At 39.6% G+C, this 17,505-nt stretch overlaps 1 protein-coding gene across 3 annotated transcripts in view; it reads left to right on the top strand.

Moving 5' to 3' along the window:
- CPB2 (carboxypeptidase B2) overlaps nt 1–17,505 on the top strand; it is a 475,453-nt gene that overhangs the window by 324,304 nt on the left and 133,644 nt on the right. For all 3 annotated transcript variants that reach the window (XM_044071578.1, XM_044071577.1, XM_044071579.1), the window contains one exon: nt 1,358–1,448. In XM_044071578.1, coding sequence (XP_043927513.1) covers nt 1,358–1,448 — 91 coding nt within the window. The remainder of the gene's footprint in view (nt 1–1,357; nt 1,449–17,505) is intronic.

Here is a 17,505-nt window from a genome sequence, read left to right as displayed (position 1 = left end):
ACTTGATGCCTCAAAATCTCTAGGCATTAATGAACACATCTCAATTTCTAGTATATTAAAATACAGGTCCATTCATATATAATGTTTCTTAAAAATTTTGAAGGTATTATTATTATTATAATATTCACAATTACGATTACTTATTATATTAAAACCAAATACATATATTTTATATTGTTTCGTATGTTTTATTTATTCCAATAACATTATTACACATTAGTTTAGGTTATATAGTGGTAATAGTTTATACTTGCCATTTTAATAGTTTTACAAAAGTTGTGCTTTGGTATTATATCATTGAAAAGTTTGTCTTATTGTTTTATAGTATGTATTTTTTGTTTTTGTTTTGTTTTTATTATGCAGTTTTTACAACAATACATGCTTGTCTATTTTTATGGTTTTCTATGGTACCATGGGCCAGTTATTTGTATTTATTTGTATTTGTATTTAGAATAGTATTTAGTACTTGATGTCTTTACTTCTTAAAATTATTAATGAGTTGTAAAGAGTGATTGGATAATTAGATTGGGGGCGTTTACAATCTATGATATAAGAATTTGAATGTTACATCAGTTCATTTTCACTTTTACTCTGAAGATGCTCTATATTGTAAAGGTGTGTGGTCTATCCTGGCTCAGTTCATCTTTACTGTTAGAAATGCTACATCTAAAGAAATCCCAATCCGTCCGCACTACATGCTCCAGAGGCCTCAACCTCATTACCACAATCAACAGAACAAGCTGGGGGGACAGGTTCATAATGCAGAGAATGCCCATGTTATGAAATAGACTTCCCATACATGTCAAGCGGAGTGCCTCACTAGCCGTCTTCAAGAGAAATCTTGATGAGTGGATGGGACATAGAAAATTCATCCTTGGGATCACTCCAGTGGCTCTATTTGACAGAGGCACTGGGAACTAAGGTCTGGTGGCAAGATGCCAGGGTAATCCCATGGGCTAGGCTTGTAAAGGCTGCAGGGCCATTACCCTAGTATACACCTATGAACTTATGAACCTATGAACCTAATTTGTTATTCATCCCAATTGCACTATACTTTATTAACTTTAGACTGAAAGTATACTGGAGATAGAAGAGTTATCTGTACTTAAAACCATATTTAATCAAGTCACAGGCTCTAGAAAGTGGTTTAAAGACTCATCATCTTTATTTGTTCATTTAGAAAACTGATGATTACTTTAAAAAAAGATCCAAGCAGGTAGCAGAATAGGTAAGGTAATAATAGCATTTATTTTGCAAAATCTTCATATACACTGTTCTCTATTCTGTATGCACCCATTGTTCAACACTCTGTGAGTTCATCTTTTGTAATATATCAAGTTATTTTTTTTTTTTTAAGGATCGAATGTGGAGAAAAAATCGAGCCAAATATGATGACAGCAACTGTATAGGGACAGATCTGAACAGAAACTTTGATGCAGGATGGTGTGGTAAGATCAAAACAAATCAAGCTGTTGTGGGTTTGCCTTACTGATCTTGTAGCTTCCTTCATGCTGCTGTGTTTACAGGGATAAGCTAATGGCGTAGATTAAGTGCTATTTTAGTTTATTTCTTTCTTCACTGATAATTGTTGAATCAACAGGGCAACAGAGGTAAATTACATTGCCCCTAAACCTCCTTTGTTGGTGTACTTTGGTGAAGGGGGGGTTAAAAGATGCTTACAATATTTCCGTATATTAGATACTAGCTGCATTTATTTATTTTTCTTTTCCATTTATTGGAAAATATCTCTCTAGCTCTACCAAAATATAAAATAAAAAGCAGAATAAAATCTAAGGTGCATGCTTACACTCTTCTTTAGCCGAAAAGTAAAAACAGACTCACTCATAAAGAAATCATCCTAGACTTTAGCAAAAGAACCTATGATGCAATAAATGACATGCTCATGAAAGCAAACTTGGAAAAACTGAAAATTAAAAGAGAATTGTGAAGGTAACATTATCAGTAAATAAGCAAATTGTCATCTACCTAGAGGTCAGAGTATTGCAGTGCAAATGGTTTTATTTCACAGTACAACACGAGAGCAGCAATATTTTCCATATTATTTCTTAATAATGCAATTAATGCAATATATCATAGCAAAATTCATCAAAACAGTATGGTATCATCCATCAAGCTAGATATCCTAGTATTGGAGCACTGCTGGATATGATACATTTGTATGCATTACACTGCCCTACTTGTCAGGGTAATACAAATGAGTATATTTTGCATACTTACTAATGTTACTACATCTTATAAGTAAAGGCATTGCATTTAGATCTAAGGATGTTATAATTCCATTATACTCAGCCCTCATAAGACTAATAACTGAGTACAATGCTCCGTTTTGCATATACCTCACCAGACACTTGCAACAATTGGAGAGACCACACAGGTTTTACACTAAGAAATTACAGGATACGCAAAACAAGTCTTGCACAGAAAGACCGAAAGACCTGTTACTGTATTCTAGCTCCTACAGGTTGCTAGGGGGTGACCTGTGACTGGCTTACAGGGCAGTCTCTTACCTGGCCCTGATGGAACGGCTACACATTCGTAAATCAAACTGCAGGAGGGTTACTCACTCCAGGGATCTTAAACTAGCCTCTGACTTGAACAGGAGATGCTGGAGAGATAGATACATCTCTCAAAGACTGCTATTTCTCTGGAACAAGCTTCCAATTTACATGAAACAGACCCCTTCTCTGACCCTCTTCAAAGGCAACCTAGATCAATGGATGGGGGACTGCAGATTTATTTCTGGGGTGGTGCCCATGTCCCAACTGGATAGAGGAAGTCAGTTCGTACTAATTACAATGGATCCTTACCTCTGCAAATTTCACTCACCTAACCACCGACAATTGGAGCAGTTTGGGATAAATATGGCTAGGTTTGGAAGAGATGCAGGGCTGTTAGCCTAGTAACCACCTATGAACCTATTTTCATCCAGTTTAACTGTGGGTTGTCGGATCCAAAAAGATCCAAATTCGGCACTAACTAGGAAGTTCTTGCTTCAGGGCTCTGGCTGCTCCCCTACTCATACCTCCCTGTGCTCCACCTAATCACCCCAGATCTCATTTGCCATGGAAGATTTATGTCATGTCTTTGTGTGCTCCTAGAACTTCATATTACTTCAATAGGCTTTATATCCTTTTTCGCTCCTCCCCTAAACAATAGTGTATTTCATAGGTTCATAGGTAGATACTAGGCTATCTGCCCGAAGGCATTTATAAGCCTAGCCAGAATGTGTTGGCTTTCACAGCCCCCTTAGATTAGTTCCCTGTGCCTCTGTCCAGCAGAGCCATTGAAGTGATCCCTGGGGTAAACTTTCTGTTTCCCATCCACTCGTCAAGGTTTCTCTTGAAGAGGGTTAGCGAGGAGTTCTGCCTAATGTAGATTGGAATCTTGTTTCAGAGCATGGGAAGTCTCTGGGACAGGAATCTATCCCTCCAGCACATCCTATTTATTATTGTGGTGAGGTTTAGATCCCTGGAGCATGTGGCTCGAGGAGATATGGTTTTCTTTAGGTGGTGCATGTCCATCAATTCTGTGTTGGACATGGCCTTGTATGTCAGGCAGAGATCACCTCTGAGTAGGTGGTATGCAACCAAGTACAGCTGGAGTTTCTTCAGTCGAGCTGCATATGGCATCTGTTTGAGGCCAGTGATCCTCTTGGTGAGGTACTTCTGTGGTCTTTCCAGTTGTTGCAGGTGTCTTGTAAGGTACATCCCAAATGGGGCATTATACTCTATGGGTAGAGGGAATTACTTGCATCACACCACCAGTCTCACATAGACCTATGAAACCAGCACCAGCAAAAAACACACATAAATACATGGGGTTAGTTCCTCTTTGAGCTCGTGTAGGACGCAGCCTGGGACACCATCCAGTCCCACTGATGCTGTGTTTCTGGCTTTGGAGAGGGCTGCTTAACCTGAGTGTCTGTGATTTCAGGGGCACAAAAGAGAGACTTTGGAGTGATTAAGTATCATATTTTTCTTTATTTTCTTGTTGCCTTTAGCTAATTCCACCTAAACAGCAAGTTTCTAGAGTTTCTGTGATTTTAAAAAGCTTGTTTCAGCTAAATATTGTACTTATTTTACTACCTGCACTTTAGCAAAGTCATTTTTGTGTTTAAATTACCTGTTTAACTATTGTATGCTACACATTCAAGTGTGATATCCATTTCTGTGCATTTAAAGTGTTTTTTTATTGTATCTGCTTTATTTTCTGAAAAAAACAAAAAAAAATACTTGTTTTCCCGCCTTTCTAAGTTAGTATAGTCTAGTTTTCAGGTTAGTGCTGAATTCAGGCCTGCGCTACAAGTTTCTGTGTTTGCCCATACCTTACTTGGATAGAAGGAAGTTTCAATGTTCACTGTGAGAGAGGGAGCTTTGAGCAGCCTATCTGTCCCTGGAGGAGTGGTTTCAGCCCAGAAATTAGTAGTTTATTGGCCATTTTGGGCTAATTTCTATCTCTTTCATTTCCCTGCTATAAATCCTGCATTTGCACGGTTTTGCACGCTGGGCAGCACCAGTTAGCTAGGGTATAACTATTCCCAGCTCCACAAAGTCTACTCTTCAAGTTTTCCCTTGGAACTAGACAAACGTTCAACTTAAGCACTCAAACCATTCACTTCTCATACCGGTACTTGCTCAAAACACATAGCAAGCACTAATAAACCTTAGCACTAGACTCCCCTATACTGTAGAGAAGGACAAGACTCTCTATTCGACCTTACCAGCCAATCAGTAAAATAGTTCACTGTACCTATCCAGGCATGTCCAAAGGGCAGTTTCAGGTGTACTCTCCGGTCCAACTGGTGAATCTGGGTATTTTGAGGCAATGCTACAATTGCCTCATATACACAGACAACCCTCATCTCCTTCCACCAAACACTAATACATGCGAGAGATGCAATTATACAGCCAAACTGGAGGCTAAGCTCTCTCAACCCAAGACTGGACCAGACAGTCAAGAGGAGAATGGAATTACTTGCATCACACCACCAGTCTCACATAGACCTATGAAACCAGCACTGGCAAAAAACACACATAAATACATGAAAACATACTCGGAGGCTCTAAATAAAAATCTGCAGAAGCAACAGAGACCTCCAAAGCAGACATCCAAGCAACTTCCACCCCCCCAACACAAACCATGAAACCCATACATCACAAATCCAGTGTGTCACACGATCACAGCCCTTAAGGCAAAATAACATACCCAACACACTAGTAATAGTTGACTCTATAGTCAGGTACACTGACATCCCACTCACTAGGCTGAACAAGGAGAAGGTTACTGTTAGCTGCCTGTCAGGTGCAAGGATCCGCCACATAACATAATGAATATGGATACTCCCCCGCCTTTTGTATTGCAGTCCGGGTTTTGTGGCTGAAATGTACAGTATGAGTTGTAGCCTGGTAGTGCTGGGGTGCTCTCTGGAGCCTTAAACCAGGTTTCTGTTACTACACATATATTGATTTTCTCCATACTGAGGAGTGCCTCGAGTGCATGCATTTTGAGGTTTAGACTTCTGGCATTTCCTTAGCCTAGTTAGGAGATTAGTACTTAAATTAGTGTGTGTTGCCAGTTTCAATGGTATAGGGTTGTGGTTCTGGTACTTTTATGTTCTGCAGTGCTGATTCTTTATATCCATAGGCTGTAGGATGGTTATCAGATTTAGTAGTTAAATTACAGTGCATGTTACCTTTGTCTATAGTATATAGCTGTATTGTTTTTGTGGTGTGCTGTTGCATTATTAGACTTATAGTTCAATATTATTTTAATATCCAACATGCCAGAGACACAGGGTTTTAAAAAATGTACTGAGTGTGGACACAAACTTCCCTCATAGGATCCTCATTCAAAGTGTGTTTACTGGTGGGGGATAGACCACTTGGAACCCCCATGTCAAGCTTGTGCTTCCTTCAGCACTAGAGCACTACAGCAAAGGAAGGAAAAGCTGATAGGAAAAGGGATTCTTCCTGCTGAGCCAGCTCAGTCTGTTTTAACTTTGCCAGCCAGCAAGGAGAAGAAAGTAAAAAGACAGAGAAGTTAAGATGAAAGAAAAAATTAAAGAGAAAGAAGGAGAAGCAGACAAGCCAGAAAATTTGAGGAAAAGGACACTTGATCCAGCTCCTACTCCAGATCCTGATCTTAAGATTCCTTGGTGCTCAGATCCATCAGCTACTCTGATCCATTCACCCATTGATCTGCCCCAGTTCTCACTGGAACCGCTAAGCCCCAGGCTACATTTGCCCATTTTATAGGACAGGAGACCCTCAAGGCCTTCATCTTTGGCTTTTTCCACCCAGTCCTACAGGAGTCTTTCAGAGCAGAACATTGACAGAGTGATGAGGAGGTTCCTTAGAGCTCAGATTCACCTTAGAGTTCTCTTGGTACTGTCTTCCAGGTATTCACATATTTGGATGATTTGCTTCTAACAGCTACATTGAATCTAACACTGTGTCAACACTGAGACCTCTTCCTGTACTTGCTTCAGGATTTGGGCATTACTATCAACATGGAAAAAAGTCAATTAACTCCAACACAAATTATAGAATTAATCTGATGCCACCTGGATACAGTTTGTCAAATAATCAGCCTTACTCCTCACAGGGTGCTTTCGATCCAACTAATACCTTTAACTCTCATGAGACATCATTCTCCCCCAGCCAGGCTAATACTTCAGGTTTAATGGCATCGACCATTCTATTGGTTCCTTTGGCGAGATATCACATGAGAGCTCTTCTGTGGACCTTAAGGGTGCAATGGTCTTAGGCTCACAATCATCTTCATTCAAAGATATGAATCACTCCAACTTGCAGAAACCATGTATCTTGGTGGATAACATCTGCATCACTGACAGAGGGGCTTCCCTTCATGAGGGAACTCCTCTGCAGCAGTAGTAATGATGGACACTTCCCTCCTGGGGTGAGGGGCACTTAGAGGGAAACACTATACAAGACTCATGGTCACAGACAGAGGCAAAACTTCACATCAATATTCTGGAGATAACAGCAGTCCTCTCCTAGCATTTCAGGCCTTCCAGGATGCTCTCCCCAGAGGTTTAATAACTATTCAGACAGACAATATGTTGATAGTCTGGCATCTAAACATTGAGAAGCCATGAGGGTATGGCAATATGCATTTTCTCATAGCAATACACATCCCAGAAAATTCCAATGTCCTGGTGAACAAACTGAGCAGATGTATCCAGATGTCTCATAAGTGGTTCCTAAACTCAACAATGGCTGCAGAGATATTCAGTCACTGGGGGGCAACATTGCTGTGATCTTTTTCCCTCCAACAAAACAACAAATGCAGCAGTTGTTTTGCCCTAGTTCCTTCACAGAGACAGTTACAGAGGGATGCTCTTGTCCATCAATGGCTGTAGGATCTCCTCTGTGCCTTCCTTCCCCTTCCATTGGCCTAGACAAACATGATTTCCTTTCCTATGGCCTCTACTAGTTCATCCACCCATCCGGATTGCCTCCTCTGGTTCAGAAATCCATGAAACTAACTGCATGGTTCCTCCAGTTTTATCATTAGCTAGAGACAGGCTTTCCCCCTTCAGTAGTATGCATTCTCACAGCTTCCCAAAAACAACTCTAATACCAAGGTTTATCATGGCAAGTGGATGAAGTTTTCTATCTGGGCATTTTCTGAAGATCTAGACCCATTCTTAGCTCTAGTTCTGACTATTCTACACCTTCTTTCAGAGATATTTCAGGCCAGTTACAGCTATTCTATGATCAAGATACAGTTAGCAGCCATTTCCAGTTTCCATGTAGACTAGGAAAATTCCTCCATCATCTTAAAAATATCAAAAGCCTAATTAAAGGTGACTTTTCTTTTTAGGCCACCTATAAAAGACCCAGTGCTTTCCTGGGACATTGCCATTATGTTACAGGCATTAACTTAATCACCCTTTTGAACCCACAACATCAGTAGACATCAAATTTCTCAATGGAAAACTGTCTTTCTAATAGCAGTAACTTCAGTCAGAAGGATTTCTGAATTACAAGTCCTTTCTTGTAAACCAGCCTATCTGGTCCTTCACAAGCACAGAGTTTCATTAAGAACCAATGCTTCTTTCCTACTAACTCGGCATCTGAATCTACCTTGAACCAATCTATTAATTTACCAATTTTCTTTCCAAAGTTTTCTACTAAAGGTGAATACATGTTGCATATGCTGGACATACATCATCAATTGCGATTCTACCTCCAGAAGGCAAGACCATTCAGGAAACTGGACCAATTGTTTGTCGCTTTCTCAAAACAGAAAATGGGGAAGTCAGTTTTCAAAGTTACATTGTTCAGATGGCTTTCAAACTGTATCTCATTTGTATATATGAAAAAAGGCTTGGCTTGATTTTGCAGTCTAAACCAAAAGCACATTCAACCAGAGTGGTGGCTGCATCTACAGCATCTGTAAGTCGACTTCCTAGTGATGATATCTGCGCAGTGCTGGCACTCGGCCATAAATAGGTCTGTTTGTAGCTGTCTCTCACTAAATTTTACCTGCCTGTCTGTTTCTGCACCAACACATTTAAGGAGCCCAGACACCATTATGCTGTATGAACCTGTCAGTGTAGAACCATTCGTCTGAGTCTAAGCAGATGGGCTGTATGCCTTAAATTGAAAGGGCTGTAGGATCAGGGCCCACCATGATAACTTCAAGTTAGCATCCTTTTGTCAAGACAGACATTGAAGTGATGCAGGGTCTGTTACAAGCAAGAAGATCCTGACCAATAGGTAGCATTTAAAATTGTTAAGGGCCCACAACAGCTTAACACTTTCTTTCAATATCTGTTTAGGGCTTCTTGGCATTTCTCAGTTTTTTGCTAATATAGTCAATGGGGTGTTATTCCCCATCAACCCTGCACCTATGTCAACTTTAGAGGTACTGTACCTCTGTGTACAAAGAACTGTTCTGTGAAGTCAGAGGCAGTATGTATGGGCTCAATGCAAAGCATATTCATTAGTTGTTTAAAGATTTTTTTTCCATTTCATTTGTTCATTTCACCATCATTGGAGCCTTACCTTTAGTCAGGTCATTCAAGCCCAAACTACAGTGGTGAAATACCTAGCCATGCCCCCCAAAAAATGTAACTTGTTTTTAATGGTTGGTGCGGACCATTTTTTACAATGTTTCATATTTTTCAACTTGTGATAGAAAGATTTAGCCACACCTAACTTGTACTTACTCAGGTTATCTCTCAGTCTAGACTGATGCAAAGCATTTAAAATGGTTTGAAATTTTGGTAGATGACTTTCATAATCTTCAGAAAAAATTACAATGACATGCAGATAGGCTGTTGCATATCTAGTGTGGGGGGGGGGTCTAAGGATTTTGCCCATCAGCCTCTGGAATGTTTCAGGTGCTCAGTGGACAAAAAGGCAGTGCTCGATAATGAAACAGGCATTATGGTGTGGAAAACGTTTTCTCCTTAGCAGATGGGGCAAGTGTTTTTGCCAGTATCCTTTCTTCATGTTTGAAGTGGGCAGATTCTTAGACCTGCCCAGTTTCTCAATTTGTCCACTCAGAACATGGTATATGAATCAAATGCTAATATTTTATTCAGCACCCTGAAGTCAATGCAAAACCTTATAGACTCGTCAGGTTTGAAGATAAGTACAACTGAACTGTTCCACTCGATTTTTTTTTGTTTTCTATAACATACTAAATACTGCAAATATATACAACCACAAACTGGAAAAAAAAAATCAAATAGAAGCACACAGTGCAGCTGTGATTTTTTTTTTCTATAACCCCAAGTTTAAGCATTGTTTGTGCTTTATCCCTAATTGCTTGACATTGAGATTTTGGTATTTTCTATGGATTTAAGAGTACTTTTTAACCATACACATTTACTATGTTGCATTGAATTAAACTGTTTTAACCAGGTAGGTCTGGGAATATGTCCTTATTCATGAAATGTTTCTGAGACCAAGATAGTGTTTGTCATATTCTGACTACAGGGCATGCTGTGGGAAACTTAACTTCCCCTGAAAACATACTTAAAGAAGATTTCCTACATGTTTTTTGCACGTTTATGTGATGCAACTCTTCTGGTTTTCTTTTTAACAGTTGGCTTACCTTACAATTCACTTCACTTATTTGTTTTTTCACATTGAGTAGTCTGAACTCTCAGATGACCATATTTGTTACATGTTCTCCAGTGTGTCTGCTGTGCCCTTTCCACATGTTCTCTTATTAAAGACATTAAAACTGTTAATCTGTACTGCAAGTCTGTAAGCAAGCAGGAAATTAATGCATGCCCAGGTCTGTTATGAGACCACAGGAGGAAAGCCTTGCTATCCCTGAAAGGGTGTTAATTAAGCAATAAACCATGGCTGGGTGTGGGCATATCAGAATTTATTCATAGTTGGTGTGGTTTGATCATGAGGGTGAAGCCTGAGTGATCAAATAAAGCCAGATGTGGGAACATCCTGATATACCTACACACAGGAGTGTATTATTGCTAATTATACCATGACCCCCCATTAATATTCCAAAACATGCACGCTGATTGGCCAGCATGCACGTTGTAAATCGACTTATACTAATGGAAAAAGGTCCAGTCGCCTGGACTTTTTCCATTAGTATAAGTCTCTTTTAAAACACTGTCTCGCTATGTTAAAAGAGTTTAACATAGCGACACAGGTTTAAAAAAAACAACGGAGATCTCCGTTGCTTTTTTTAAAGCTGTCTCACTATGTTAAACTCCTTTAACATAGCGACACAGTGTGAAAAAAGCAACGGAGATCTTGCTTTCTCCGTTGCTTTTTTTTAAACCTGTCTCGCTATGTTAAATGGGTTTAACATAGCGAGACAGCTTTAAAATAAGCAACGGACATCTCCGTTTTTTTTTGTAAGCTGTCTCGCTATGTTAAACCCATTTAACATAGCGAAACAGTAAAAAGCAACATAGCTCTTGCTTTCTCCGTTGCTTTTGGCCACAGCTCTGATGTACTGCATAGGCATGCGCAGTACATCAGAACTGCCGTGGATACCAGACAGCTGTGGAAGGGCAGCAAAGAGGCATTATACAATGCCATTATTTAAGAAAAGTAATTATTTATTTTCTTAAATAATGTCATAGTATAATGGCAATAACCCACGTCTGGGTGTGGGTAATGTGGGATTTACCCACGGTTGTGGGTTATTGCTATATTATACAATGACATTATTTAAGAAAGAAATTGTTTACCTTTCTTAAATAATGTCTTTGTTTAATGGCACTAAACTGTTCCTCCGCATTTTTCATTGTTTACTAATGTACAGCGGATTGTATAAAGGACTTACATTCCCACGCCCCCACAGTACATCAGAACATTGCAGAAGAAGCAACAGAGAAGAGAGAATCTCCATTGCCGGTTTTTGTATTTTTTTTTTAACTGTGGAAATTTTCCAAAGGTCAGTGCAGAAATACAAGGAAAATCAGGTACGTTATTGATTGTTTAGTTTTGCAGAACGTATCTGATTTTTCTTGTATTTTGCTCAGTCCCTCAGCATTTACCAATAGAAAGTCTGACTGCTCAATGGTATTTTAATGGCTGAATTTTTTCTGTTGGTATATGCTCAGCTTCAAATGGGCACACTTGTTGGACTGTCCAATCAATTTGTGAATAGTAATGAACAGTCATTGTATAATTCTCTGATAATGCCCACCCTGAGGGCATTCCTGTGCTTAGAGAATGGGCTATTAATTACATTGTTTTGCAACTTTTTTATTACTAAATACTTTTTTAAATATATTTTTGATATAAAATTGTTCTTCCGCCTAATGTTTCAAACTTGCCATGGCATATGTAATTGCTGTGGGAAGAAGTATTTTACATCCAAAATATACATTATATAAGTATTTAGTCTCTATACAAACACACACACACACACACACACACACACACACACACACACACACACACACACACACACACACACAAAAGCAGCAGCCACAGCCCCTTTGTTACAATCTCCTCCCATGACAAGTATTGAAGGAATAAGGTCAGTCCATAATGGCAAGCATTAGAGTCTCATACTTTAAAAAAAAATTGGCTGTTGATACACAATAGAATTTCCTATCCCACTCTCTGTGTTTCACACTCTCTTACACACACACACACACACACACACACACACACACACACACACACACACACACACACACACACACAGACGTTTCTTCTTTTATTTACTTTTTTTATTTATTTTATGTTGACTAAACAGCAAAGCCACATTTATTGAGCATAAAAAATGATCAGTTTTCTGTCCAAGCTTCATGGCACCTTAATATGTGGCCATGAAGTGGGAGAATTCTTTTTCATTGTGCATCACCTGTACATTTACACCCTGCTGGAGAACATTCGTTCTCCAATCAAGGTGGTGATGTGCTGGTCAGCTATTCTCTAAAATGCCATATCCCATTTTTAAAGGGGGTGTTTTCTGTCCTATATGTTTTGGTAAATCTAGCAAGCCTCAGGGATGCCTGCCATATAGCAATTCAAATGCTTTGATTCCATTTGAGACTTGGGATACTCCTCTTACATCAAAGAGAAGATATGATAGCAGTTGATCCTTTTTTTCCCATCTAACTCTTTAGCCATTCATAATATAGACTTTATTTCATTTAATCCTGACCAGCAGAAGACTATTTAACACCTTTGCTTCCTGAGGTCTTCTAACCAGGAAGCTATTTGCTTACTGAGAGACTTTCTCTAAAATCCTCTAATGAAAACACATTTCATTAGATTAGTAATATCTGAAAATGATGTAAGTTACAAAAATGTAAAATATGTTAGCTCTTTGGAAAACAATGGGCTATATGTGATGTTAGTATCAAAGGTCTGTCTCCGAAATGAACAAAGGCATTGGTAACCTCCAAACTCTGGATCTCACCCTGTTCGGGTTTGTGAAAGGCAGATCATGCCTCCTGAACCTGATCGACTTCTTTGAGGCAGTCACCAAAGCCGTAGATGAGAGTAAAGTGGTTCACACAGCCGATCTTGACCTCGCCAAGGCTTTCGACACCATCCCCATTCTGGAATTATAGCTAAACTCAATAAACAAGGCATAAATCCCTACGTCACAAGATGGGTTGCCAACTGGCTCACTGACAGAACCCACACTGTAAAAGTTGCAGACTCCAAATCTGACCTCAAACCAGTGACAAGTGGAGTACCACAGGGTTCCGTCCTGGGACTGCTCCTGTTTGGTATCTACTTCTCTGAAGTACAGGCTAACACAGAAGGCCTCTGGCTAACGAAGTTCGCAGATGACTGCAAACTAGGAGCCATAGTCAAGTCCCCAAATGATGTGAACATCCTACAGAAGGGCATCTCTGAGACAGATGCCTGGTGTCAGAGCCATGGCCTCAAGCTCAATGCCAAAAAGTGCAGTGTCATCCCCTTTGGTAAAAACTTTGTACCCATGATCTATCACATAGGCAGCAATCTACTTAACACCGAATGCATGATAAGAGACCTTGGGACCCAGGTGGACAGTAGTCTCTCCTTTGATAGTCACATCACCACAGTAGTCAGGAAGTCCTTCTATGTGGCACACCTCATCATAAAAGGGTTCTCATCCAGGAAAAAAGAGGTCATCGATACCCTCTACTCATCACTCATTAGACCCATTATAGAGTACAACTCCCCTTTTGGAATGTACCTCACAAGACATCTGCAGCAGCTGGAAAGGCCACAGAAGTACCTCACAAAGAGGATTACTGGACTCAAACAAATGCCCTACACTGACTGCCTCAAAAAACTCCAGCTTTACTCCGTAGCATATCACCTACTCAGCGGTGATCTCTGCCTAACATATAAAGCTATGTCAAACCCAGAGCTGTTGGACATGCTATACCTAAAGAAATCCCAATCCCTCCGAGCTACACGCTCTAGGGACCTAAACCTTGTCACCACAATAAACAGGACATGCTGGAGGGATAGATTCCTATCCCAGAGACTTCCCATACTCTGGAACAGGCTACCCATCTATGTCAAGCAAAGTTTTTCATTAGCACTCTTCAAGAAAAATCTTGATGAGTGGATGGGAAATAGGAAATACACCCCAGGGATCACTTCTGTGTCTCTGCTCATCAGTGACACAGGAAAATAAATTTCTTGGGTGGCGTAAGCCAGGGAACCTTGTTGGCTAGGCTTGCATAGGCCCTTGGGCCGATAGCTTAGTACCTACCTATGAACCTTTGAACCTATGAAATACTGACTTTATATTGAAGATTTTGAAAACAAATGTATTTTGTTTGCCAAAAAATACTGCTGTTATATTCAAACAATGGATTATATCTCTAAATGCATATAGGATACGATATCAGTCACAGAATTGTTCACCGCTTCAAGAGCTTTCCAATGAAGCATGACAAAAAGGGATCGCATATTTGGTGATATTGTGTAATCTATGCAAATTATACGTATACTACTTTCACAGTATCGCAAAACAATATTAATATCCAAAACCATTTGTGTTAGATATCAAATATCAGTGGTAGTATTGTGTGCCTTAATATTTTCTATAGGATGGCACTAGTTGTTCACCTGTAGTCAGACAGCTTTTATCAAATTATTGTAGTTATGAAAATATAGGAAATAGTCATAAATGCTTTACCAAAAGAACCTTTATATCTTAGAATGCCTTCCAATTATTACCATGTTTTAATGTCATTTTTTTCTAACACTCACTGCATGAATACATTGCCCCCCAAAAGACAGTTTAACACTCTATTTTTGCATTATTAATGTAAATGTGGAAATAAGTCACATTTTTCATAACTTTTGCAAACACGCCTTAAGGGCATTTCTGCATATCCCATGCTGACCATTTTACTTGCATGCTTAGCAAATCATGTCAGCTTGTAGATACCACCTTGCCACCTTAGTTTTATATATGTACCTTTACCAGGACTTCAGAAAATATGCTTTGAAAACAGTGGCAAGTAAACTCATTTCAGGAGTACAGGAAATTCTTCTGTAAAGATGAGTATACTCTTACAGGGCACACAGCAACACTAATTTTCTGATAACTATACTCTTGTAGGAAGCAATGAGTTGTCTTAAAACATTCAACTAGTCGGCTGTACATCATTTTGTTGATTGCACTTCATGCGATTTACATTTGTGCGAAAGTGTCATTTCACAAAACGAAAAAATTAATGCCACAATGTCGAACCATACAACAGCGAATGCAATACAGCATTCACTGTTGTAAGGTTCGACATTGTGATGCAGATGGCACTATAGTGGGGATCGGGAAATGTACCCTTTCCCTCACTATGGTGTGATCCCAGAGTTTGTATATTTAAGTAGCGGGGAGAGTGGGGGGCTTGCCCCCCTGCAAACATGTTTTTTACAGTGCAAGTCACAGAAATACTATTCCTGGAAGTGTGGCAAATGTTCGAATTATGTCAAATTCAAACATTCACCACTTTGGAGTTCAACTTTATTTGTGTTCAGCATTATAAATTTCACATTTTTGTTTCAAATTAGTAGCAATTCGCCATTGTTTAATTCAGCGAAATAATAGTAAACCCAGCTAGTCCATTTGTTTGATGATGGTACATAGATATCCTTAGCTTTTTCATTTTAAAACGCTGACACTGTTCATGCATCACTCTCATCAAGAATGGAGAGCCTTCATCATCATCAATCATCATCAACCTCTCTTTCCCATTTTCTACATGGAGTCAGGGTGTCACATCAACTGTTGTCATCTCTCTCAGTTCAGTGCCACTCTCCTGCCTTCTTCGACACTCAAGCCTGACTGTTGCAGGTCTTCTCTCACACAATCCATCCACCTCTTTGCTGAACACCCTCATTTCCTCTTTCCATCTTCCTGTCTGTCCCAAATTTTCTTCATAAGAGTGCCTTCTGCTTTTCTGCATATGTGCCAAAACTACCATAATCTGTTCTCTTTGACCTTTTCTGCAATTGGACCTACGTTGGCTTCTGCTCTTATGCCCTCATTTCTTCACCTCTCCCACAATGTGCATCCTATCACCCATCTCAGGCACTTCAACTCCATCATCTCTAGACTCCTCAACTGCTCTGCCTTTACTGCCCAGGTTTCTGTACCAAACAATAGTACTGGTTGCACCACTGTTTGTACACTTTACTTTTCAGCTTCTTTGGCATTCTTCTGTTATATACTATACCTGACACACTGTGCCAGTTGGCTGCAGGCCCTGTGATTCTAGCTCTCACCTCTCCTTTCAGAATTCCCTTCTCCTCAACCACCACCCCCAGATACTTGACACTGTTAACCTGTTCCACTACTCTCCCTTCTGTCTCAATTCCAAGCTTCTTCCAATTTCCCCCATTTGCTGGCATTACAACCGTCTTATCTATATTCAGTTTCATTCCATGTGGCTTTCGGTTTGCATTCAGTTCTTGCTTAGAGTCTGCCTTTAATGCCACATAATCTGCATACAGAACCTTTGTTGATCTGTCTCCTTTGACCTGTCTGCTAATGTTGTCCATCAGTGGTATAAATAGCAGTGGACTCAGAGCTGAACCCTGATGCACTTCCACTCCCACTGGGAACCCTTCTGTGAGACTGATACTTGAGTCATTGGGTCCTGCACTAATTCTACCAATGTTTCTGAGACTTCAGACCACCACAGCACTGCCCATATCAACTTTCTTTGGACCTTATTAAATGTTTCTCCAAGTCTAGGAATGCCCAGTTGAACTCTGTCCTCATTTCCAGCTTCTTTTCAACTATCTGTTTCCCTATAAACCCCAGGTCAATTGTGCTGCATCCTGATCTGAATCCAAACTGCTATGAATGGGATGCCTTGGTAAATAAGAATTTTTGGGAAAGTTCTGCCTTAGAAAAGAGTATTACAGCTCTTTGGTCACAGACTTTGAATTGACTCTTCAGAGTAGTGCTGCCTCAGGAAATGTTGCATAATCAATAACTACTAGAAACTAGAATGGTGACATTATACAAATTTACACATGGCCCATAGTCTCCATTGCTATACACTCAAAAGGTGCCTCTAGAATGGGCAAGGGTATTAGAGGATCTAGGATTAAGTGCTGCCCTTTAACATTCTGGACAGACTGCACAAAAATTTTCTGTGTTTATCATAAAAAGACACTAATTAAAATCTGGTCCAAAACTTTAGCTTTTGTCTTGTCCATTCCTAAATGACCACCCAAAATGTAGGTGTGTGCTAATTTTTTACAAGTCTTCTAGAAAGTTTTGAAACTAATAAATAGCTCAGTATCTAGCCCAATCATTGATTACCCTAGATAGCAGATAATTTCTTAGCTCAAAGCAAGCATATGTAGAGGGCCTCTTCTATTCTTTTAGTTTCTCCTCTACTGTCTCTATGCTCTCTCTAGCTCTAATTAGTGTATTGTCTTCTCACTGAGTTTTCTTGAAATTTACAAATCTTATCTTGAGGACATCCAAGACAATATTTTCCTCAGTATTCTTTCAGTACTCTGAAGTGAAGTTGGGGGCGTGGCT

The sequence above is a fragment of the Protopterus annectens genome, chromosome 5.part0 (genome assembly GCF_019279795.1).
Source record: "Protopterus annectens isolate FY-2018-M chromosome 5.part0, PAN1.0, whole genome shotgun sequence".
Taxonomy (NCBI): domain Eukaryota; kingdom Metazoa; phylum Chordata; order Ceratodontiformes; family Protopteridae; genus Protopterus; species Protopterus annectens.
This window is presented reverse-complemented; position numbering and strand designations above follow the sequence as displayed.